Raw genomic sequence first — 26313 nt, 5'->3', positions numbered from 1 at the left:
GTTTCGGTTGGGGCTCTTTGTAGAAATGTGCTTAATATGTTATATCTTTGGGTGTTGGCGCATATCCCGGATAGTATGTTGTTCACTGACTTTTTACTTTATTGTTCTTTTATTTCCTCTATATAGGGGTACTTTTGTATGCTTCCTATGTACTAGGGTTGCGCCCCTCTGCGCTTTTTAATGAATTCCTACTTATCAAAAAAAAGAAGGAAGAGTGCCCTAATCGCTGGTGCCAGAGCCAGATTTTAGCAGACTCATCCGCTTGAACTGTATGATAAGCTTATGTAAGCTGACCTTGCGTGCTGGGTTGAGAGTCCAGGTAGCACAAGCTATCCCTCAAGCTACCACGGCTAGTCATCCGTCCCGTGACTTGGTCTTGGAAGAAGCAATAATGTGAGTAAAAAATGACTCGACAATTCAACTCGAGGGTAATACAGGCAATGGACAATAGGTTAGCAGCAAAATCAGGTACATGAAGAACATAGGACAAGATCTAGAGGGTGTGACATAGAGCCTGCAGCTATTCTAACTTTTTCTTTGCCTGAACAAGGGTTATATGACGAAAATAAAGGAGACATGCCAGTCATGTGATCAGAGGCACCAAAGTCAATGACCCAAGGATCATCAGAGTGAGTACCAGATGCATTTAGAGTAGTGGGTAAATTACCTGTATGGGTGGAGGAGAATGCAGTAGCAGGTGTGTCCAATTGAGACATAAGTCGACAGAGTATTTCTACCTCGTCTTTGCTCAAACTCCTTGTATCAGTAGATAGGGGATGAATATCTGGTGTGGGAATGTCCCATCTCTACTATGGAAGTATGATTGGCCCGAAGCCTGGTTTCTCCACCTGTGCGACCCCCACGACCTTGGGGAGGCCGACCATGAAGTCTCCAGCAAGTCTCCCGAGTATGCCGTGACCGATTGCAGTGGTTGCAAAATAGTTTGTCCCTGTCATCAGAGGTCGCATTTGCTACTTTGCCCATATCTCGACTGCGGAAATCGCCTTTCAAAGTGTGTGGAGTGGCACTTACTAGGGTAGATTGAGTTTGTGAACTGGATGAAGCATGGTGCTGTGACGACTCCTCATTCTGGACATATGAACAATCCTCTTTTAGTGATAGAAGAGGTTCCTTCCCAAAAATCTGAATCCGCATTGGATCATACACGGAATTCAATCCACCAAAGAACTCATAAATGCATTCCTCTTCAATCATCTTAATTTTAAGAGCATCGGCTGCACACTCAGTTAGCAAGTTCTGATAGTGGTCTAACTCCTGCCACAAACTATGGAGTTTATGAAAATAAGTGGCTACTAAACAGTCACCTTGGGTTAGTCCATGTATCCGGCGCTTCAAGTCATATTTTAGTGCAGAGTTTCCCATTTTGGAATACGTCTGAGCAATTGCATCCCAAACTTCTTTTGTTGTATGAAGAAACAAGTATCCCTGACTGATTTCTGGTTGCATTGAATGCAATAGCCATGACATAATGGTAGAATTTTTTGCTTCTCATTTGTCATATGTCAGGTCATTTGGCTTTGGTTCTTGAATTTTGCCATTCAAGTATCCCATTTTTCCATTGCTCTTAATACACAAAAGAGCGTACTGTGGCCAAGAAAGATAGTTGAGCCCATCTAATTTGACCGTGGTGATTTGGAGGGTTGGATTTTCACCATGGGAGGTCACCTGATTCTCTACCCCTTTCTTCTGATTTGTCTCCAACATTTTCAAACTAGACATCCAATCCAATAAATTGCTCCAAGACACACCACGTGGCCCCAAGGAAAATTACAAATAAAAGAGGATACTAAAATTCAACCATAAAAATATACTGATTACTCTGCAAGTAGACTTTCTACCCCTTTCTTCTGATTTGTCTCCGACATTTTCAAACCAAACATCCAATACAGTAAATTGCTCCAAGACACACCACGTGGGCCCAAGGAAAATTACAAATAAAAGAGGATACTAAAATTCAACCATAAAAATATACTGATTACTCTGCAATCAACATCTACCCTTTCCCTTTTTATTTGGGCTAACCTACGGGTTGTTTGGGGCTTACTTGTCATTTGGCACACTGCTGAACGGCAGGTCGTTTTCTCTAGGTTTGAATTGCAAGTCGTTTTCATTAGGGCTAACAACAGAGCAGTGACTCCCTTTTGAACGACATGTCATTCTCCACAGTCATGTATTGACGTGTCGTTTAGTCACGCAGAACGAAACCACCTTTGCTGTCACTGGAGTTCACGCGCCGTTGCACGCGCCGTTGCCCACGTACTCCTATAGGCCTCAAAACCTCCAAATTAGACCAGGAACCGCCGAACAAACCAGGGAAGACCACCTTGCTCACAATCGATGCATTAAACACACTGATTAGTGTTCGTGATGGATCGAGTGCTCACCAAATCACCACCGTTCGTCGGAGGAACTGCTCAAAGAATGCCGGTAGTACCTTCTGTGGGTCGTGTGACCTAGATGATGGTGAGCAACATCTAGTTGCACGATCACAAAGATGTGGGTACACTAGTCGCATGACCACGGGCAGAAAAAAACGAAGAAACCCCAAAACAAAGGAACCCTAATTCTGCTCTGATACCAAGAAGAAAAGATAGATCGAGAGAGAGAAAGAAATTCTTATTCAGTTGTCCTTGTTTCTGTTGTGGGACCAATTGGGAAGTTAGGGTTATTGCAATTGGGGATTTAGGGTTACTACATTTGGGGATTTTACTTGTTGACTGCTATTAGGGATTTGGTTGAGTCCTAGTAGTGAGGTGGCAGAGTGTTCTAGAACTTTGCATGTCAGCATCTTTTATTTGTCATTTTGTTTCCTTATTTTCAGCTAGTTTGTTTTTGGGTGGTTTAGGCGTTGGGAGGAAATATTCTGCTGCTAGGGAATGTAATGAGCTGGCATTCGGTTAGAACTAATTCTAGAAGGGTAACTCTATAAATAGAAGAGCCAGAGGGAAGAAAAGGGGAAGAGAATATCTATCAGTCCTTATTTGTAACCAGGAGACCGAGCTTCTCTAAATGCTCTTTTATCCAATTCTAGTACTATTCAGCAAAAGCTACTACTTCTTTTCCCTTTTAAATTCATAAAATTCCCTAAAAACTACTGTGCACTCTACAGTTTCATAGGATTACATAGGTTTAAATAGAAGAAACCTATAGAATAATATGGAAAGAAAAAAAGACAATATTACAATTAGAATAATTTAAGGAGAATAAAATCATAGTATGTCGGTAGTTGCCATCTTCAACAATGAACATAGTGATTGCGTTTGGTGTCAAATATGACAGTTTACATATTGCTTGAAGAAATTATGTACGTCTTTATATGTTATGATCAAGACATTAGTCTTTGAGAACTTTCTTTTGAATAAGTAGTTTATTGTTATTACATTGATACCTGTCCTACTGATCTTATGAGCTTGATGTGCAGAGATCTTTCTCAGAATGACTTCACTGGTGGTGTACCTTATTCAATTTCTCAGATGAATGACCTTGAATACCTGTATGAATTTGTTCCTGTTTTGACCAATTTTTTTTTTATTAGTGCCATTTCTCATTTCTTTCTGGTGGGTGCAGAAATCTTGGTCATAATCAGCTTAATAACCAGTTGAGTGATATGTTTGGAAAACTTTCAAAACTGAAAGAGCTGTAAGTATTGCTAACATGGCAGAAAAGGTCTTCTCTTTTCCCTTTTTTTCTTTCTTCTGTATTGCATTATCTTGTTTGCTGCAAGAAACTTTACGGATTCATGGTCTTGCATTGAATATGAATTAAGCTGGGTTCTGGCTTGCCACCCAAATTTTTTGTATGTGCTTAAGTCTCTCTATTTGATACATTGCAATATTTTACTTTTTGTAAAAGGCTGTTCTAATTTTTCAAGTTCATTATAAAGATCAAATGCCTTCTTAATTTTCAAAATTATTTCCTTACACAAAAAAGTACAATGTAAGTGTGGATTGTATGACTAAATTTAAAATTTAATGCAGTAGTTTTTAGGATTGTATGACTTCTTATGTTTTGAACAATTTTTTGTGATTTTAAGGAAAAAAATCTTGAAGAAAAATTCTTTATGATCATGCCTTGGTTAAAGAACAAGAATGATCCAAAAGGCAGAGGTAAAGCAATGACTGCCGATTAGTAGTATCACTAACCTGATAAGCATCAGAATAGGTTTAAAACCGAAATTAGAAGCAAGCATCTAATGCGATTACCGGGTCAGTTTCAGAGCCATCTGCATAGTGGACAGAGGATTAGTAACTAACTTATGCATCCACGTGTAGCATATGCAGTGTCATACCTATAAATGGTGAAATAAGGCAACTGATGGTTGAGAGTAGCATTGGGTATGTGCTCATCATCGCTGCAATGATGCTACAAATGAAGTCTCATTGCAGTACAAGCAGCTTGTAAATGGTTGATAGTAATACTTAGAAATTTTGCATATGGTTGTGACACTTGGTAGGGAATTTTTAAGTTGGCACCAAGAATTCTTTCTTTTGTGTAATTGTATCTAGCTAGAAAATGGGAAATGGAGAATAACACGTTTGGGGGTTGTATGGCATGGAGAAATAATCCATGTATGCATTGAAGAAAGATAGTTAACCCTCCTCAAGAAAGATGCAGCCATTGCTTAACTCACTCGATTGGATTTGTATTGTACAGATTGGGCCATCTTTAGACAGGCTTTTATGTCTGTATAGATTGGGCTCTCCTGTGTTCCCCTTAAAACTAATTTGACAGTATCGTTCTTTCTGAAGTAGCATTTATGAGCTTGTCCCTTGTTAGTTACAAGTTTGATGGTATATTACTTGAATAACAAGGAGTAGGCAGTTCTCGATGATCGTCTCCTTTGCAAGTTTCTCTCAGAATCAGTCATCTACTGACTTATTGATTGTTCATTCTCTTTCTAGAATTAGGGAAGGTTCTTAAGTAGGTTTACTTGAAAGGTTGGCTAATTTACAAACTCATTTCTTTGCGACTTTTGGTCTATTTGGAAAAAAGTAATTGGAGATTTCTAAACAGAGTATGTTCAAAAAGGTGAACGGTATTATTGTGATTTTGGTCTTCTAGCCTGGCTTGTGCAAGGAGGTCACATATCTTTTGTTTTGAAAGACGATTGATGTCCTTTTGCATCTTGTGATATGTGGTAATCTTCAAGGCCTTTTTGCTCTTCCTGACTCCTCTCATTTCATTTACCCTAAAGTTTGCATCCTCATGTTTAATAAGATTAAAATTATTGCAATGACATAATTTATCCTTTCAAAAATTGTTTTTACTTTATTAGAAATGTATTGAGATATTTTCTTCTTGTACTACTGGGGATAAGCAATATATATCTGCAACTATGGAGGAGTGACAAAGTTGTGTTGGTTAGTGTGGATCATAACAACTCTCTAACATCCTACAAGTGAAAACTAGCCCCAAATCCCAATCAAGGCTTCCCTTCATGTAAATCTATAGAATCATGTACTAATTGTCTAACACGTTTTATTCCATTTCTATATTCGATCCAGTAGACATGCCTCTTTATTTTTATCCCCTTTGAAAATTTCCTACTCTGAAATCTTTTTTTTTTTCTTGAAACTCAATTGGGTGACACTAATGGCTACCCTACTAGCTTTTTTCGATGCTTGTCGAACTAGATGTCTTTTGTAAGAACATGTTCTTGCACCATTTTATCAAGTCCTATTAGTTGGCTAGATTAACATTACAATTGTGCTTCTGGGTTTGACGAATAGAAAGGAAGTGTTAAAGTATCCCACATTGGTAAGAGATCCTTGTCTTGTAGACTTTATAAGCTATGGACACCCCTCCTCTCTCAAGGGGTCTTTTGAGAGTGAGTAAGGCCCATAGACTTTTACATGGTATCAGAGCAGGTTCTTTTGATAATAATGAGCATTTTCCTCCCGTTGTTGAATACGTGTTTGGCCAAAGATGCCACACGTGAGGGGGCGTGTTAAAGTATCCCACATTCCTAAGAGATCCTTGTCTTGTAGACTTTATAAGTCATGGACATCCCTCCTCCCTCAAGGCGTCTTTTGATAGTGAGTAAGGCCCATAGACTTTTACAGGAAGTAAGAAGATAGAGTTGCAGCATGAGAGTGAAGTGATATTCTAGAGTTTGCTATTTGACTACATTTGATCCTTTAGAGGAAATATTACAATGATATAGTTTATAAGTAAAGATGGGGAATACTGTGTCTTTCAAATTATTATTATTATTTTTTTGTGACACATGATATGATGAAAAGGCCATCTATGATAATGCTCCCCCTTGAGTTGGTTGATGTAGTTTACCTGCCTACAAAGTATTGTCACTTACTAAGAATTACAAATAAGAATTCTATGTATTTTTACGAATCAATAAGTGTTGCTATGTTCTATGTCTTCTCTACTGAACTTCATTTTTTTTTGATAAGTAAGATAATTTCATTAGAAAAAGCGTAAGGCGCCCCTAAGTACACAGGAAGTATACATAGAAGCAAACTCAGCTAACCCACATAAAAACCCAAGAAAACCCACAAGAAACCCACAGGAAACCCACAAGAAAACCCCTAACAAGCATATAAGGAACACCGAACCCAACCCCAATACCCCAACAGGACCCCCAAAACCCAAAGGAAAAACCCCAGAACCCGAGAAAAACCCAAGAGAAACACTCCTCAAAATAAACCAAGCAAAAACCGAACCCGATGGATGACCCACAAACCCACCCAAGCAATAAAGGCACACAACTCTACAACATAAAGTCCTTTCCTATCCTACGCCTAGCGGAAGATTTATCGTCGCCATAGTTGATAGAGCTATGCAGATTTAGAAGCTCCCTCTTTCCTTTAGACATTTGGCGCGATATCATCTTGTCACGCTGAAATTCTTCTTCCATGGCATCCCGAATAGCCAACGCCTCGTCCCCAAAAGCATCCTCTAGCGCCCAATCCAAAGGCGACACATCCCAAAGATCAACGTCCTCCTCCCAAACCACAATCTCCCCGTTATGATCAAAACCGATCGGCCAATTCCGAGATTGGGAGAAGCTATTACCCTCAACGGATGAAGAAGTGGAGCAACCTCTAGGAGGGGAGGAAGGCCTGACCATCCCTACATCGATAACCTTCCGAGGCAAATCCATAATGGCTGGCTTATTTGGGCGGGGGTTAAGAAACCCTTTTTTGAGAATGCCCGTCTTCACTGGAAGCTCTGCAACTTTCTTTGTTGGAGTCTCTACAGCTGAAACCTTCTTAACAGCTAAGTCGGCAACCATCTTCGATGCTTTCAAGGAGTCTGAAAGAAGCACCTCGTTCCACTTCAACGAAACCCCTTCCCTGAGAACCCTCGCCTTCTTGATATAACTATGAAATGGCTTCGAGACTACGGGGAACGAAGAGCTCAATTTCTCCCCCAACTCAGTCGCTCCAATGGAAGGAGGGGACGTGAGTTGAGAGGCCGCCACAGAAGCATCGACCGGATTGCAAAGCAGAGGAGGGGACACCAGAGCCGACAGAGAATCAACCTGGACCACCGGAGGAAGAGACACCTGAACCGGCGAGGGGGGAAACCCGAAAGGCTTAGAGGCAGTAGCCCGGCTAGGTACTACCTTCAAGCAGCTAGACTCTTCCTCTGAAAATGAAAATCGAGCTGGAACAACCCCTGGAACAGCCGGCGACGGCGCCGGCGCCGGAAGAACAGGAAGCACCCCTGGGGCTTCAAAACCTTCCCCTGGCAAAGGAACCTCCATACCCCCATGAGGAGAACGAACCAGAGAGAGCCCAGAAGACGACGTCCGAACCGGAGAAGCCTCTGGAACCGCCGGCGACGAAGGCTCCGGCCGAAGAAGAGCAAGAGACGGCGCCGGAAAAGGAGACGCCCCTAGAGCTGCTATACCCTCCTCTGACGAAGGAGCCACCAAACCTCCAGGAGAAGGCCGACTGAGAGACAACCCAGAAACAGACTCTGGCTTCAACTCCGGCGAGATTGTAGACGATCGAGAATTAGGTTTCGGCAAGAGTCGGGCCAAGCGAAAACCAGAACGTTTTCGACCTAGGCCAAACCCGACAAACCGGCCCAAAAAATTCTTAATAGCCCGACCCAAGACCGCTTTCAACCCGTTGACCAGCTTGCTCCACGTGCGCAACATCGAAAATTCGAAATTCGAAATTCGAATTTGAATTTGGAGAAGGCCTTTTACCCAGCGAATCAAGCGACCGGTCTTTAACCAACGGGTCAGCCGGACGAGACTCCACAGCGAAGCAACCCACCGCCGAGCTCAGAACTTGCTCAGTATGACTCGTCGCCGGGGGGGACACAAGAGGTACCGGCTCCTCCGACGATACCCTCAACCCAGAACGATGATCCCCCTCGGCGGGCAGTTTTTTCACAGCGTTGGACGGAACCGAGCACAACACCTCCGCAAAAGATGGTCCCGTCCACTTTGAAGCCAAACCCAAACTCAGCCCTAAAGCCTTCGCATCCTTCTTGGTCGACGAAGACGAGGGACCAAGCCCTGTACCCACCGTAGTAGAGAGGAAATCGACAGCCTTACTCAACTCTCCGTAGAATTTCTGCCATCCCCTCCCTCCACGACCCTTAGGGATGAAGATTAACCCTTTCCGACCGCCCAGCCCAAAAGTTGTCGCCTCTAAGAAGCGCCCAGCTTTGTTCCCACCCGTCCGAGCAATCAGAACTTTTGAGCCTTCTCGGAATGACTTGATAACATCTTGTTCTTCCGGTATACCCAACAGCATCTCCAGTGTCGCCGCTAACCATTCTGAGCACTGAACACTCAGGACAACCTCGCCCAAAAACCTTTTTCTCTTCTCCACCACCCTCAGCACCGACGCCCCATCCAAAACCACGAAAGCAAAAGCCTTCGCCTCCACAGTAAATCTCTTCTCCATCTCGCTACATCTCCATAGGGGATGCAGTTCGTAGATCTGCAGCCCAGTAAAAGGCTGGCTCTGGCGTTCGTAGATCTGTAGCTCACTTCCCTGAGACGGTGAGAGGGGCCGAAAGCTCTGGTGAATTAAATCATTTAATTAAATATTTAACAATGCCATCATATGTAGGCTTAAACTTTTCCTCAACAAGTAAGGCACAATATGTGAAATATTTAAATTTAAATGAGGGATAAATTGTAGAGTCAAAATTCAAACTCAAGACATCTACTCTCATACCATGTTAATTCACCTGTTATCTCAAAACTTTAAGCTAATGAAAAATTATGAATTTAATCATTTAATTAGTATTCTAACATTATTAAGATCTATTATGTCATTTAGGAACAATAAAAACTAATAAGAGAACACACACACACACTTCCAAACGATGCTAGGAATTTTATTCAGAAAAAACAATTGGGGAGTGATGTGGTAATATCATAGACATTTGATGGAGAATTGTTGTTTTCTCGTATTCAATATCTTAATATAAATGTGAAAGATGCCTCCAGTCTTGAAAATTTAATTATTAACTATCATGAACTGCCTTACAGGGACCTTTCCTACAACTCACTGTCAGGCAATTTGCCTCAGAGTTTCAAATCGCTCTCAAGCCTCAAAAAATTGTAAGAAGCAATTCCTTTTAAGTTTAGATCATTGAAGTTCCTTGCTGCTAACTTCCTTATATCTTCTTACAGGAATTTGGAGAACAATCAATTCAGTGGTCCAATTAATGTCCTTGCCGATCTTCCCCTCAAGGATTTGTAAGGAGATCTCCAGTTCATGTTTTATTACTGACGATGGTTTCATGACATTTGTACAAGATTTCATAATCATTCTTTTCAATTATTTGAGTTATTTTCTTTTTGATTTAGTTTATCCTTTTGCTGTACAATGTATTCCCAAAATAGACTTTCTGACTCATCTGATAGTATATTCTGAAAGCTATTTTTTATATTTATTTTATTTTATTCCCATACTTTCTAAAATCATAAGGAATATCTTTTGTTTGTTGAAGTTGGTAATAGGAAAACTTTGGTGTTAAATATTTTCTAATATTGGATGAGGTGTTAAAATTTGTTGTTCTTTGGACTTCTATGTGCAGGAGTGCCATCATGCCAGCCTATTGTGTGTTTGCTTGGTTCACCTTGTTAAGCTCCCTAGGCTAGAGGGCTCAATTTCCTTTGCTTCCTAAAATTAAATGATTTCATAGAGCTTGCCCATTTTTTGTTGGCCCAATTGCTTTTTGTTTGTCTTTCTTCCAATTAGTTCTCAGTTTTGTATGCCTCGTGGAGTGTCTGCATGCACAAAATCATTTGATGAAATACTAAGCTTTTTGTTAAAAATGGATTTGTGTTCATTATGAGCCTTACTCTAAACACAAGTTATATCTGCGGTGGTTTTTATACAGCTTCTGTAATGCAAAACAGATTCGCCCATAATATACTTGACAAAGGGGTAATACTCGTTGGAGAATTCTACAATGGGATGAATGATGTAGTTTTCTTTCTTAATTGAACATAGTGCTCAACATTTCTGTATGTGCATTTTCCCACTGTCAATTGATCCATCCTAGTTATCTGGTCCAACACAGCAGTGTACAATTCAAACTGTGAATCGAAATGGCCTTCCCAAATTTATGTTGGAATCCATTCATTACTTGAAGGCTTTTAAGATAAAATCAACGTATATAATATGGCTAAAGACAAATGGAAGTCTTAAATAAGACAGAATATACTAGCCTTAAGTGCTACAGGCAATCATAGATCCCTGGGTGTTTTAGAAGTTCATTAAACTAATAAATGTAGGGTTCAGGTGTTTTTTTTTTTTGGCTTTTCACAATTTCCTGAGCAGTACTGTTTGAAAAATTGGAAAAGTTCCCTATATGACTGCTGCAGTGGGTGAAATACAGATGCTGAATTCATTATAATGTTGGCAGGAATGTTGAAAACAACCAATTTATTGGCTGGATTCCCAAGGAATTTGAGGATATAAACTTAGAGTGAGTTTTCTATTCAAATTATTTTGTATATTTATGGATGCAATGCTTAAGTTGTTTTTCTGACTTTGTGATTATCTATATTGAAGAACTGGAGGGAATTCCTGGTCATCTGGGTCTGCTCCTCCTCCTCCCCCTGGTGCAAAACATCATGTTAATCGACACTCAACCAATAATAATGGTGGGAAGTCCGTCAAGGGTGGAGTGGCAATAGCTGGAATAGCCTTGGGTGTACTGGTGGCAATTGGGGTTCTAATTGCTCTATTTTCAAGAAGAAAGTCTTCTCCTTCTTCAAATTTCCTTGATGAAGAGAGGCTTAGCCAGCGTAGGTCATTTACCCCACTTGCATCTCAAGAATTATCCCAAGACTTGCGTGCTGACATAAGCAAAGGCTTCAAAGGTAGTTTTCCTTTATCCTGCAATTTTTTCTTGGGAGATTCACTATATTTGACTTAATCATTTTTGCGAGCAGATCACTAGTTCGAATCTCTCTATTCCTCCTCCCTTTGGGGCCAGTTACTTGTCAAAAATAGATAAATAAATAATTTTTGCGGGTCATAACTTTCTTAATAGGACAAGAGTTTTCTTTAATCTATTCAGAGTTGTCCTGAAAAGAATTCTTCAACATCTCTAGCATGATATCGAACCTTCATTGGTTAAGAAGGTTGTGGTGCAGAGAGTATATGTTACCCATTCAGGGTCTATGCTAACCAACATAGAGATACTTGTCATTGGCTGAATATAAATAAATGTACTTGTGGCTCACATTCCTCCTCTATCAACGAGCTGTGAGATTTTGCCGAAACTAATTGCATTGAAGTTGAATATTAATAACTGTATTTGTAGCTGGCATGTCTCCTTTCCACCTGATGATGTTTTTGGCCAAGGAGTCCATAGTCGTGTAATGATTAGTTTCTAATCTTTTGTATGCACTCTATAGGTAGCCCTTTAATTATTTGACCAAAACTAGTTCTTTTTGCTGGAATTTGATGTCTGTTTCACCTTTCTGTAATGTTTGACTCATTTTCCTAAAGAAAATTGTTCTATTTTCATTCTGTGCCTCACAATGACTATAGTAAATGTGAACTTCACACTATAATTCAACTTTCTGGATGATATACTGGTGACAGAGCTTAAGTCATTGGATAAGTCTGCTTCAATTGATATAAAGGCTTTGCAAAAATCTCCTTCAATTGGCCGTAAGCATCCACCTTCTGATTTGAAGAGATCATATGATGAAAATGAATTTGCAAACCGTCTGAATGCCCCAAGAAGCACCTCCCTTCGTGCTACATCATACTCGTTGGCAGATTTACAACTTGCTACTGTTAATTTCGCAACAGGCCGCCTTCTTGGTGAGGGATCTATTGGACGCGTTTATCGGGCTAAATATGCTGACGGGAAGGTATTTTCTACTTGGTCACATGTAAAATTAAAAGTTAATGTCATTTGGCAACTGGGTTTGACATTTCTAATATAGTATCACAATTTCTTAGAGTTGCCCCATTATTGTCATCGTAGTACTATTATAATTTATGAAAATGCATCTGAAGAATCCTCCATGGCACACTTAAAATCCTGTTTAGAATACTTCTTTTTTCTCATTTTCTCGTTTATCTAGATGGTTCTTCTCCAATCTCATCGAAGCAAGTTACTTTATCTTGTTAATGCTACCCACCAATTTGTAACGTGCTTGGCGCTCATTGCTGGATTGTTTTGCTTGGATATTTTTAGTAGTTGCTTACATTTTGACCTCTTTGCACTTAATTATTTGAGTAATCAAACTTTAGAAGCAATGTGCATTGAGGAGAAGGTGAGTTTCATATTTTAGTAATTAGATGTACACATATTTTTCAGGTTTTAGCTGTGAAAAAGATTGACTCCTCACTTTTTCAAGGAGGGCGATCAGAAGAATTTACTGCAATTGTTTCAAACATCTCCAAGCTTCGCCATCCAAACTTTGCTGAGCTTGTTGGTTATTGTTCAGAACAGGGCCATAACATGTTAATTTATGAGTATTTCAGGAATGGCTCACTTCATGAGTTCTTGCACATGTCAGATGACTACAGCAAACCACTAACTTGGAACACAAGAGTCAGAATTGCATTGGGTACTGCCCGAGCTGTTGAGTAAGTCAACTTATATACACTACTTTTTGGATGACTTATATTCTTTATTTGTTGGGAAATAAGAGCAAATAATATCAATTATTGCATGTAAAATCCCTTTGGGTATGTGCATGTTTCTTGTGCACCAAGATGCTTACCCCATAAATTTATGTCTTCCTTCATGATTCCTATGAACGATTAACAATATATTTCTTTTTTCTTTTTTCCCTTTTCCAGCCATTAATTCCAAGGTCTAGTTGGTAGCCTCATTGCATTTAGCCTTCTGAAGATTTAAAAACCCATAATGTGGAATTTTAGACACATCCCTATTTGCAAAATTTTTTCTCAGGTTTGCCTCATGGCATAGTTGTGTGAATCTACACTGACTGATTAAGGTTTATAAGGGCATCAACTGATTAAGTTTAACAAGAGAACTGAGAGTGAGACGAGAACCTGAGGATGTGAGCTTTGCTAGAGCAGCTCATGGTTGAGAGATGGATGCCTTTGCCTTGTTTTTCAGAGTGTTGTTTTTAGTGAGAGTGAGACGAAGGTGAGGACAGGCTGTGGTGGGTCCCCTCCAAAAGAGGGTTGTTTAGTGTTAAACCATTTTTCAATGTGGGGAGCTTCTTTTGTTTGTTGGGTGTTTGTTGGGTGTGTGGGTTGTTTCTTTTGTTTCTTGGGTGTATGTTGGGGGCTTACCTTTGGGTTTTTGGGGCCTCACTTTGTATTTGGGTTTTCCTTTGTTTTTGTGGGCTAGCTGAGCTGTTCCTCTGTATACTTCCTGTGTACTTAGGGCGCTTTACGCTTTTTTAATAAAATCTTCTTACTTATAAAAAAAAAATGTCATGTGTTGTAAAGATGGCTTCTGTTTCCCTTGGAAGAGTGTTTTGCAGACTAAGGTTCCATTGAGGGTGGCCTTTTTTGCTTGGTCAGTGACCGTAGGAAAGATCCTTTTATCATGGACAATCTCAAGAAGCGACATGTCATTGTAGTCGATAGGTGTTGGATGTGTAAAAGGAATGAAAGATCCTTTTATCATGGACAATCTCAAGAAGCGACATGTCATTGTAGTCGATAGGTGTTGGATGTGTAAAAGGAATGGGGAGTCTGTGAACCATCTTCTTCTTCATTGTGAGTTTCTTGTGCTATTTAGAATGTTTTCTTCATTCGATTTGGGCTGTCTTGGGCTATGCCTAGACTAGTAGTCAATTTGTATGCTTGTTGGTGGACTGTTGACAGCACTTGGAGTGCTGCTGTCTAGAAGATGTTGCCTTCGTGCCTTTTGTGATGCTATGGAGAAAATGAATGACAGAAGTTTTAAGGACCGTTAGAGGACTTTGGAGGAGATAAAAGTCTTCATTTTTCAAAATCTTACATCTTTGGACAGCTGCTTTTGTTTCGCCTTTGGTGATTAATTACCATGATTTTGTTGTTCTTTTTGCTCTTATAAGCTAGGTAGTTTCTCTTATATACTTCTTGTGTACCTTGGGGCACTTACGCTATTAATGATATCTCGATTACTTATAAAAAAAACAAGACAACTGAGTTGACCTGAGCAAACACAGGAAACTTCATCTGAGGTTACTTTGGATCAAATCTGGTTAATTTGCATAAAAAATAAATCTGGCCAAAAACATTTAATTACTTTAAACACATAAAATGAATGTTAAAGCTCAACCATCACTTTCATAACCTTCCTTTAGTTTTTAACTTGTTAATATTTTACCAACTTAGTGTTCAGATATTTGTCAAAATCGATTTAACGGTGGGTTTGACTGATTTCATCCTAATTTGGATTCATACAACTTGCTTTTACAATTAGTGTGCACAAAATTTTATATACATTTTCTTGTAATATGAGCTTTCCAATCAGTATAGGTTGGAATGCCCTACATTGGATTTATACGAAGCAGTGACAATGATCACAGCCATTTTCAATTGGTTAATATAGTCGTTGAATTATGTTCTTGCTATCAAAGCGAATGGGGATTTTTGTTTTACCATGAATGCCACTAATTTTATTCAACTAATTCTTTGGACATCATTTATGCGCAGGTACCTCCATGAGGTCTGTTCTCCATCCTTACTTCACAAGAACATCAAGTCATCCAATATATTGCTCGACACTGAACTCAATCCTCGTCTCTCAGACTGCGGTTTGGCAACCTTTCATCAGGTCACTATATTTGGAAATATGTTAGATCCTCTTATCCTAATAATGGTTTGTATAAGATTTGATTTGAACTCTAATAGTACTTACATTTAAACTGTCTTGGAGAATATCATTTGGAAGACTCAAAAGGCTTTTAGATTATGTTCTCATTGCTAGTTCTAAAGGAAGCTCAACTTTGGGACCTCTAAATATTGTCTTAAGAGGTCACATATTTCTAAGAGAAAGTGGTTCTCCGTCGGTTTTTGTTGGTGACACCTTGGAGAGTGGTCATGTTAGCGGTCCGTGGTGGTGCGTTTGTTTCGATCCCCTTCGGGGCTTGACGCTTGTAGTTGGGTATGGAGAGCAAGTTCTACGTGGAGGCTAAATCTTTTTTGTTCTCAGTGGGGCAAGAGTTTGCATAGCTCATGGTAGCAGAGAAGCGGAAAGCTTTCGCAGGGGTAGTCCTTTTGTGCTCATGTTGTACTGTGTGGCTGTTGTCGATGGTGGAAGAGGTTTTGCGAAATCCTGGGGTTAAAGATTTTGTCAAGTCTTTTAGGGAGCGGTAGGGTGACCATTGTGCAAAGAGGTGGGAATAAGTCCGACCGTTTCTTGGAGGTGGCGGTCTACGCCGTGGGTGGCCGGAGAGGTTTGGTTTTGTTTTTCGAAGGACGTGATGGGCGGTGCTAGAGCTGTGTTTTAGGGGAGCTATCTAAAGTCTTGGCATTTCTTGAAGATGGGAAGATGGGTAAGGCAGCTTGGTCTATGTCATTCGTGGAGGTGGTGTGTACGGCGGCTCCTGTCTTTGTCAAGGGTTGCGGGAAGAAGCGTGTTGGTGCGTATGGTGTGTCTAAGCTGTAAACACGGCAGGCGGTGGATTGGGGCGTTTTGGAGGAGAATTTTTCGATGGGTCTGGACTGCTCTGCGGTGGTTCAGCAGCCGGTGGATTGTTTTGCTTTGGAGAAGCAATTATATTGTCCCTTAGGCAATACTCTTCGTGTTTTTGATGGCTCTAGGTGCAGTTCGTGAGTTGCAGGGTTACAGAGGGTGATGTTGATCCTTTGGGGCAGGAAAAGGATGGAGTTATCAAGAAGCTTCTCGATCTCATTGGGGAGTGGATCGATTGGGCTCGCAGGCTTACGTCAATATTGGACCTTAAGTGTTTTGGGCTTAATCGCAAGGCGGGCCGGATGCTCAAGAGGGCTAAGGTGGTTTTAAGAAGGGACCGGTTTTGGGTAGGGTCCAGTAGCTTGGGTTCCACGTCCAATACCAAGAAGGCTGTTTTGGTGGGTTCTGACGCTGTTGTGGATTTGAGCTTGGTGTCTTAGTAAGGTTTTGGAACGGCTGATGGGCGGGTCTTGGTTACTCGTGCAATTCCTGGGCTGTCGTTGCCAGCGGCTACCAATGGTCCTGTTCCAAGTTCCCTTGGTTCTGTTTTGGCGTATTTTAAGCCGGAATCTTTTGTGCAAGCCTTCGAATCAGATGCTTTTGTGATTACGGGTTCTGCGACTTCAGGTTCAGCGTCGTTGGTGGCTGCGTTTGGTGTTGTCCCGACTTCCTCTAGTCCTGTTCTGGAGTCTTCTGGGCTGAAATCTTTTGTGCAAGCCTTTCTACCTTTTGATCAAGTGTCCTCTGGACAACCCTTTGTACAAGCCTTCTTTTTGGGGGTTGACTCGGCTGTTAAGGTGGACTCGGCTAATGAGGGGTCTTCTCCGGTAGGGTTCTCCTTCGATCCCACTTCTTTGGGGGCAATTGCTTTGGGTGAAAGGCTCTGCTTTTCTTTTCCGGTAATGTCGGAGTGTGGGGCTCCTATCTACCCATCGGAGTCCAAATCGGTGCTGAGATACTGCCATAGATCGAAGGTAGGCAGAAGAGCTTAGTTGGACGCTTCTCTGATTGACGAGGCTTTGACGGCGATCGGTGCTTTGATGGTGCAGCCTTTTGGTGCCTAGCCCTCTTCGGAGCCTGGTCGGGGAATGGTTAGTAAGTCTCCCCCAACTAGCCTTCTTTGGTGTGGCTTCCTTCTCTAGAGCGGAGTGGGTGGGTCTCCTCTCTCTTCGACTCAGCCTGTGGGTGTGAAGATGAGGGGTGTAGGTGTTCCGCCAAGGCTTAGGAGCCCTCCTCTGTTGTTGTCTTCCTTAGAGGTGGGTGAATCTTCGAGAGGAGATTTTTTTAAGGGCTTGGTGGTTCTCCCAGGGCCACGATAGATGTTGGTTTTTGCTTCCAAACTTTGAAGATCTCTGTTGCGCACCTATGTTAGGCGTAACAAAACCCTAGCAAACCCTAATGCTAATCACAGTGGCGGCTGAGGCAAATATGGAAGGTTGGGGAGAAAAGTCTGTGCTGGAGGAGCACGACTTTTTGGTAGGAAATTCCTAAGAATAAGGGGCTGTGTTTCCCCAGTTGTAGCCTAAGAATAAGGGCCAGTTGTAGCCTAAGAATAAGGGATTATATTTCCCAATTAGTAGCTGATTTGTAGGAAGCAAATAAAGGGAATTATACTTTCCCTAAAACTGGAAATTTAGCAATTACTGCTGTATTTGTAATTCACCCTATTTATATGGGGTTTTGAAAAAATAAAGGCATGCAGAAAATTATCAAACACAACTCCAGAAGTTGTTAGGAGGCAGAGGTACCTCGAATACCTCATTATCCCTTACCCCACTTTTCACCATAGGTAAGCTTAGGAAGATAGACCCTGCGGCTTTACCTCTAGCCAAACCAGTCACTCGATCACAGACCCGGGTCCATAACAGCTTGGTATCAAAGCCAAGTTTCAGCATGGCAGAGCAACGGATCGAAAACTTGGAGAAGCAGATGGGATCGATGGAAGAACGAATCAAGAAGCAAATGGAGGAGATGCTGGCCGTCATCGTCGATCAGTTCCGGAAAACTCAAGCGGAGGAGACCAACAAATTTGCAAGTTCATCCGGTTCACGATCAGGCAGAACAGCCTCCCGAACTGAGTCTGGCGGCTCCTTTCCGAAGGTGGCCAAGTTGAATTTTCCTAAGTACGATGGCACCGAAGACCCAACCAGTTGGGTGTGTCAAGCGGAGCAATTCTTTGAATTCCAGAACACTGCGGAAGAGGACAAAGTGATGCTGACAGCTTATCATCTGGAGGGCGAGGCACAATTGTGGTACCAGCTCTTTAAAGAAATGGAGGAAGGGGCATCATGGGAACAATTGAAGGATGGTCTTCATGTCGTGTATGGCCCAATGCAGTTTGATGATTTTTTGGGGGACCTAACGAAGTTGCGGCAAACTGGGACGGTGCGGGAATACCAGGGGCAATACGAACGGTTGTTGAGCTGGGCTGGAAGGCTCTCGGTAGCGCAACAAATCGGTGGGTTCATCAGCGGCCTCAAGGAGAACATCAGGCCGGAAGTCCAGGCCTCCCGACCCACTACTCTCACCTCAGCAGTAGGGCTCGCCAGGTTATATGAGGGGTGGCTACTGTCACAACGGAGAAGCCCGAGTTTTTTCGAGCCTCGAAGGACCGCTGGTCCGCCCAACACACCTGCATTACCATCCTCAAATCTAGTGAGAACCTGAGCCCCGGTGGTTTGAAGGCTAAACCCAGCAGAATTGAAGGATCGAAGGGATAGGGGCCTATGTTTCAACTGCCATGATAAGTTCTCACCTGGGCATAGGTGCAAAAAGCTCTTTCTAATTGAGGGCGTTTATGAAGAGGAAGCAGAGCATCCCAGCCCAGCAGGAGAAGGAGAAGCGGAGGAAGAGGAGGAGTTCGAGATTCCCGAAATTTCCCTTCACGCCATCTCCGGGGTACCAACCCCCCAAACGATGCGCATTTCTGGAACCATTCAGGAGGCACGGGTGATTTTGTTGGCTGATTCTGGAAGCACGTACAATTTTCTCAATACCAAATTGGCGGAAAGGTTGGGCCTGTTACCGGACAAACACACGGCATTTGAAGTGGTGGTTGCAAACGGGGAGAGACTCTCCAGTAGAGGCAAATGCTCGGCGGTACCAGTTTTGCTAGAAGGTACCTTATTCATATTAGATTTTTTTCTCATTGACCTCCAGGGGTATGACTCGGTCCTTGGGGCACAATGGCTCAAGAACCTTGGCCCCATCCTGTGGGATTTTGCATCCCTGCACATGAGCTTCACGTGGCAATGGCAAGGGCAGAAGGTGACGCTGATCGGGATAAACTCCCCTAGTAACCGGGTGTTGGAAGGGCAGAAAATGCAAAAGGAGCTGCGTCGCTGTTCTGAAGGCATCCTACTTCAACTGCTGGCTGTTGAACTGGGAGTAGAGCAGCATTGCCCGAGCATAGGTGACCCAGAATTGCAGCAGCTTTTGGAGGCATTCCGGGACTTATTTGAAGAACCACAAGGCCTTCCACCAATGCCCCGTCATGAACATAAACTTCCTCTGATCCAGGGCTCTTCTCCGGTGAATGTGCGACCATATAGGTATCCCCATTACCAAAAGAATGAGATAGAAAAGATTATTGTTGGGTTGTTGAATACAGGAGTGATCCGAACAAGCACCAGCCCTTATTCATCCCTGGTCTTGCTGGTCAAGAAACAAGACGGCTCGTGGCGATTATGTGTGGATTATCGAGCCTTCAACCGGATTACTATCAAGGACAAGTTCCCCATTCCTGTGATTGACGAGCTGCTGGATGAATTACAGGGAGCCCAGTATTTTTCTAAGCTTGACCTTCGTTCCGGATACCATCAAATTCGGATGCGAGAGCAAGATATAGAAAAAACAGCTTTCCGTACACACCATGGGCACTTCGAATTTCTGGTCATGCCATTTGGCCTCACGAATGCCCCATCGACTTTCCAATCCCTGATGAACGACATCTTTGCCAGCATTTTGCGTAAGTTCGTTCTTGTCTTTTTTGATGACATACTAATTTATAGTCGATCTTGGGAGGAACACTTGCAGCACCTCAATGAGGTTTTGGAGGTCTTGAAGATTAACCGCCTATATGTTCGAAAGTACGAGTGCAGCTTCGGGCAGCAAAGGGTAAAATATTTGGGCCATATTATTGACAAGAATGGTGTGGCAGTGGACCCGGATAAAGTCCAGGCAATGCTAGTATGGCCGAAACCTCAGAATCTCAAGGCACTTCGGGGTTTTCTCGGCCTCACCGGCTACTACCGCAATTTCATCCAGCACTACGGCATTATCGCTAGGCCCTTGACGCAACTCCTAAAAAATGATGTGTTTGGGTGGAATGAAGAGGTTGAAGAGTCCTTCTCACGGCTTAAGGAATCAATGACCAAAGCCCCTGTATTAGCCCTGCCAGATTTTTCCCAGCAATTCATAATCGAGTGTGACGCATCCGGCCTCGGCATTGGGGCAGTTTTGATGTAAGCCTGACGTCCCATCGCATACTTCAGCCAAGCTCTCCATGGGCGTAACTTGGTCCTTTCCACCTATGAAAAGGAGATGCTCGCATTAGTCACCGCTGTCCAAAAATGGCGCCCATACTTCCTAGGCCACAGGTTTGTAGTGCGGACTGACCACCGCGGTTTGAAGTTTTTATGGGACCAGACAATAGCCACAGAGGCGCAGCAGAGGTGGCTGATTAAACTTATGGGGTATGACTTCGTCATAGAGTACAAAAGGGGCTATGACAACCGTGCGACTGATGCTCCCTCTCGACAGCAAGAAGGAGCTCTTTTGGCCGTGTCCGCACCAATCCCTAGCTGGATCGAACCCATCCAGCAAGAAGTCCAGCACGAACCTGATCTTATAACTCTGTCCGAGAAGATCCAGCAGCAAAACATCAAGGGCCCGTGGCAGGTGCAGGCAGGACTCATTTACTTCAAGAATCGGATTTACCTTAAGTCGGCATCCCCCATTGGAGCAGCCATCATCGTAGAATTTCACAACAGCACTCACGAGGGGTATCACAAGGGCCTCAAACGTATCAGGTCAGTTTTTTATTGGTCCCAAATGAAGCAACAACTCCACAATTTTATAAAAAATTGCGATATCTGCCAACGCCACAAGGCTGCCAACACCAAGCCCGTTGGATTGCTGCAGCCCCTGCCCATTCCCGAGCACGTTTGGTCAGACATATCCATGGATTTTATCGATGGGTTGCCCTCTTCCTATGGCTGAACCACCATCTTTGTGGTTGTGGATCGCCTCTCAAAATATGGGCACTTTACACCCCTCAAGCATCCTTATACAGCGGCACAGGTGGCACAAACATTCTTTGAGGTAATTTTCAGATTACATGGAATTCCCTCCTCTATTGTGTGCGACAGGGATCCCGTCTTTACTGGAATTTTTTGGCGCGAGCTTTTCCGCCTTCATGGGACTAAGTTTAATTTTAGCTTCGCATATCATCCCCAAACAGACGGCCAAACTGAAGTGGTAAACCGCACCATTGAGATGTACTTGCGGTGCTTCACCAGCTCCTCACCAAAACAATGGGCTAAGTGGCTGCCTTGGGTGGAGTATTGTTACAACACGGGGTACCATTCGGCCACCAAGCGGACTCCCTTCGAGATTGTATATGGTCGCCTTCCACCCTCTCTGCTGCCTTGTGTCCCTGGAACAACAAAGTCAGCTGCAATTGAAGATACCTTGAGGGCTAGAGACGAAATTCTGCGAGAAGTGCGGCAGCATTTATTGGATGCCCAGAACCGAATGAAGCAAGTGTATGATAAAGGTCATGTGGAGCAGTCGTTTTCTGAGGGTGAATGGGTTTACTTGAAGCTACAAGGGTACATGCAACAATCTATCCAGAAGCGACACAACCAGAAACTAGCTCCCAAGTTCTACGGTCCCTACTGAATTGTCAAGAAAATCAGCCCAGTAGCATACCGATTGGCTCTACCCCCCAAAGCCAAAATTCATGATGCCTTTCATGTTTTCGTTCTCAAGAAATGGGTAGGAGTTGGCATTCCGGTTCATGATGATCTTCCCCTTCTTTCCGAAGATAACAGGTTGACTCCCCAAGCCATCCTTGACCAACGACTCCAACAAGGAAATAAGGAAGTACTCGTGCACTGGAAGGAGCTTTCACCAGTTGACGCCACGTGGGAATCTCTTTTAGACTTCAAGCTTCGTTTTCCTAATTTTACCCTTGAGGACAAGGGCCATTTTAAGGGGGAAGGAGTATTACGCACCTATGTTAGGCGTAACAAAACCCTAGCAAACCTTAATGCTAATCACAGTGGTGGCTGAGGCAAATATGGAAGGTTGGGGAGAAAAGTCTGTGCTGGAGGAGCACGACTTTTTGGTAGGAAATTCCTAAGAATAAGGGGCTGTGTTTCCCCAGTTTTAGCCTAAGAATAAGGGCCAGTTGTAGCCTAAGAATAAAGAATTATATTTCCCAATTAGTAGCTGATTTGTAGGAAGCAAATAAAGGGAATTATACTTTCCCTAAAACTGGAAATCTAGCAATTACTGCTGTATTTGTAATTCACCCTATTTATATGGGGTTTTGAAAGAATAAAGGCATGCAGAAAATTATCAAACACAACTCCAGAAGTTGTTAGGAGGCAGAGGTACCTCGAATACCTCATTATCCCTTACCCCACCTTTCACCATAGGTAAGCTTAGGAAGATAGACCCTGCGGCTTTACCTCTAGCCAAACCAGTCACTCAATCACAGACCCGGGTCCATAACAATCTCCCACTAGGGGAATGTGAAGGGCTTTTTGCATTTAATGGCTCAAATTGATGTGACGCAATATCAAGAGGTTTCAGTCGCCACTCCTAAGTTTAAAGGGAGTAGAGAGGTAAAAAATTTAGAGTGCTCAATTAATTATGATGCTAGGGGCTTTGGTTTTAGCCGAGGCAAAGGCAAGAGTGCTCTTGTTGTGGTGTAATGGTCTCTGAGTTTTGTGGGCTGTTTCCTATTGTGGTGTTTGAGTTTCCTTCTGTTTTTGGGTTTTGCAGTCGTTTTTTTCCTTTTTCTTTCTTTTTGCTGTTTTGGTGTCCTTTTTGTATACCTCCTGTATGCATAGGGACGCCTTTACGCTTTTTAAAAATTTTTCTACTTGCCTATCCAAAAAAAAAAAAAAATTATACCCAAAGTTGGTTTGTATTCTGGAGGTAAAAGCTAGGTCTGCCAAAGGAGTGGGTTATGATTTAAATCTTACCTGTTTAGCTGATCTGGTTCAGCATTATGATGTGGTGATCTGTTGATACTTAAATATGATACCTGTTTGAATATGGAGATAGTTCTGCAAGCACAACAGGTGTACCCACAAAGGGAATATAGGTTAAACAGATTAGTTGTTATATGATCATATCTATCCATGTTATTGGATTACATCAAACTTAAGAGTTTCTTGAGTGATCTTAGACTGGAATCTGCCAATCTTCTCTAAAGTCGACCTCTTCAAGGGCTTAATTGTAGATGTTCCACTAATTACTATATACCCAGTGTTTGGGTCCTTATAAATGTACCTAGTTTTGTACTGTTACTATCATGTTGTTATGCAATCTCAATGAGGATACAGAAGTATATGTCGTAGTTATGCTTGCAGAAAGATCTCAGGGTGGCTAGGGCTTCATGGAAACCGTTTTGGAAAATAAAATATGGCTTTTGTTTGTAGCTTGGCTCAAAAGAAGATATTATTGAAAGGAGATCAAGAAGAATAGAACAAGAATAATAAGAAAAAGGATTCAGCGTTACTGTCCATTCCAGGGGCCTACATCATCAAGCTTTGAGGTTTTATAATTTTTTTGAAACTATAGTGGTTTCTAATTCAATAATAATGAACCGCTTAAATTTTGCTCCCTTTTGATAATGGTATACGGATTTGGTTAAGGATATGTAAATCAAGCTTAGATGAATGTATCAACAACCATAGCAGATGCAGCAGGGATAGCACTGTGCCTGATTAGGTCAAGATTATTCTTGTAAATAGAAGCCATTGGATTTAGTGGACACCTTGTGTGCACAAAGAATACAAACTTGCTTATATCAATGTGAAGCGAGTCATGTTTCGTTTTGAGACCAAAGTTTCATGGGTGTTCACTAAAAGCTGTGTTGTTTGTCAATATATTTTTGCTTCATGTACTGATTTTATAGTTGGATCACAATGTAAGTAGAGTTCCATAAAGGTCCAAGAATGGATTTGATGTACAATGCCAATCAATTGAATTATTTTGTTCTGCTTCAAGGTACTTTGTTGTGTCATTGGCTGTTTCAAGTTACCAAATGCTTTACACGTTCTTTCACAAATGAAATTTAATCATTGTTATATCTGTAATGCACCACTGTGCCTCCAGCGTTGCCTATTTTTTACTTTTATTTTATATGTTTATTTCTTTATGAAGAAGTAGCTTTTCTTTTCAGCGCACTAGCCAAAACCTTGGGGTCGGATATAATGCTCCAGAGTGCACAAAACCTTCAGCCTATACACTGAAAAGTGATGTATACAGTTTCGGGGTGGTCATGTTGGAATTATTGACAGGGCGGATGCCTTTAGACAGGTAGATTACATGGTTGAATCAATCTTTCATTCACAAAGCTGATTTATGCAATCCTCACATCTGAAGTACAGTTGTTGCTCTCTTCTATCTTTTTAGTTCAAAACCAAGACCCGAACAATGCCTTGTACGATGGGCCAGCCCACAGCTCCATGACATCGACGCATTGGGAAAAATGGTTGACCCAGCCTTGCGCGGGCTGTACCCACCCAAGTCACTCTCCCGATTTGCTGATATTATTGCCCTGTGTGTTCAGGTGAGAACCACCCCCTTCCCACTCTCCAAAAGCAAGCCTGCTCATCAAGAAAATATAGTAGACATGTCAATATTTTTTGTTTCTCAATGAAGTAGAACTTGCACACGAAGATAGAAATTAAGGAGAATCAAACATGCACTTGCACATAGCTTGGATCTTGTTCTTTCATATTTTTCAATCTGTACCAAGGTGTTTGTAGAGGATTAGACATCCAGCGGGCCCTAGTCTTGCTTGGCTTTGGGCTAACTTGGATTTTACGTCATCCAGCAATCTTAATTAGTAGGCAAGGTTCAACAAAGGTTCAATGTCATGTGTCAACTCAATTTTCACTAAAATGATCTTTGTGTTGAATATGTTGGAAATGACAAAGGGTTAATGCTTGATGAGCACTTAACAAACTATGTGGCTGGTGCTTTTTGTTTCCCGATTGTTTTATCTTCTAACTGTTCTAACATTTTTACTTCATCTTTGTATTAGTTGGAGCCCGAATTTCGGCCACCGATGTCAGAGGTGGTGCAGGCATTGGTGAGGTTAGTCCAGCGGTCAAGTATGAATATGAGAGATGATCTTGGGGCTTCTCGTCGGATGGATGACTATGAGTATTAGTGATTTATGCTCAGAATATTGTATATACATATACATGTTATTAGATAGATTCAGGGGAAGGAGAGTATTTTTTCTTTTTGCATTTTCCCCGGCATGGATATTTCTGGTAATAGATATGCGTTCTTTAGAATTCTCGGAAACTCTTTGCGTTTTAATTTCAAAGTTTGTTTCTTGTAAGAAAGCAGAATGAGCAAGTCTATGAAGTGAATCTGTGGAAAAGCTTGTACAAGCTGCTCCTCGTGTGAAGTAAAAGCTAAAATGATGGACAAGTCCAAAATGGGGGGGCATTTTGGAAATTGGAAGGGAGTTACTCTTTAAGCTATATAACCATCCCACTTCTGTTCATCTGAAAATTTTCCCAAACATTAGAGATATATATATTTTGTGTCCTTTGTCTCTGACACTACTAGGGCTAATAAAGGTGATTCTAAATGGCTGTTTGATGTCAATTTTCTTTGAGATGATCCATCACACTTCCAGATATTATCATAGATATAGTGCAAGGAGATTTTATTATTATTATTTTTTCCTGGGGGTCTAAATTCCATGATTTTTCAGACAGTAGATAAAATCTGGCTCAAAAAATTAAACAAAAGTTGGGTCTTGAGCTCAAGTCCGAGTACGATTTTAGGCCCTGCATCCTCGGCGGCTGCTGTTGCTTCTCCGGCGCCGAAAGCTTTGGGCTGTTAGTCAGTTGAGCTCCTATTGTCTTCTGTGCACTCTTCTTCTCCACCGAAGGTCTCATCTCCTGTGGCCGTAGCGGAAAAGTTTTCTACCGCTGTTCTGCAGCAGGTAGCCATGGTTGCCTT

At 42.0% G+C, this 26313-nt stretch overlaps 1 protein-coding gene across 3 annotated transcripts in view; it reads left to right on the top strand.

Annotated features, from left to right (window-relative positions):
• LOC133864387 (protein STRUBBELIG-RECEPTOR FAMILY 5) overlaps positions 1 to 25972 on the top strand; it is a 43032-nt gene extending 17060 nt beyond the window's left edge. For all 3 annotated transcript variants that reach the window (XM_062300712.1, XM_062300713.1, XM_062300714.1), the window contains 12 exons: positions 3443 to 3514; positions 3589 to 3660; positions 9500 to 9571; positions 9644 to 9709; positions 10885 to 10947; positions 11034 to 11344; positions 12075 to 12349; positions 12802 to 13073; positions 15108 to 15228; positions 24509 to 24645; positions 24742 to 24898; positions 25376 to 25972. In XM_062300712.1, the coding sequence (XP_062156696.1) occupies positions 3443 to 3514; positions 3589 to 3660; positions 9500 to 9571; positions 9644 to 9709; positions 10885 to 10947; positions 11034 to 11344; positions 12075 to 12349; positions 12802 to 13073; positions 15108 to 15228; positions 24509 to 24645; positions 24742 to 24898; positions 25376 to 25504 (1747 nt within the window). In that variant the 3' untranslated portion in view covers positions 25505 to 25972. The remainder of the gene's footprint in view (positions 1 to 3442; positions 3515 to 3588; positions 3661 to 9499; positions 9572 to 9643; positions 9710 to 10884; positions 10948 to 11033; positions 11345 to 12074; positions 12350 to 12801; positions 13074 to 15107; positions 15229 to 24508; positions 24646 to 24741; positions 24899 to 25375) is intronic.
• The last annotated feature ends 341 nt before the right edge of the window (positions 25973 to 26313 follow it).

This window comes from Alnus glutinosa, chromosome 3 (assembly GCF_958979055.1).
Source record: "Alnus glutinosa chromosome 3, dhAlnGlut1.1, whole genome shotgun sequence".
Taxonomy (NCBI): Eukaryota; Viridiplantae; Streptophyta; class Magnoliopsida; order Fagales; family Betulaceae; genus Alnus; species Alnus glutinosa.
The sequence above is the reverse complement of the archived record's forward strand: the minus strand, read 5'-3'. Positions and strand labels throughout refer to the sequence as shown.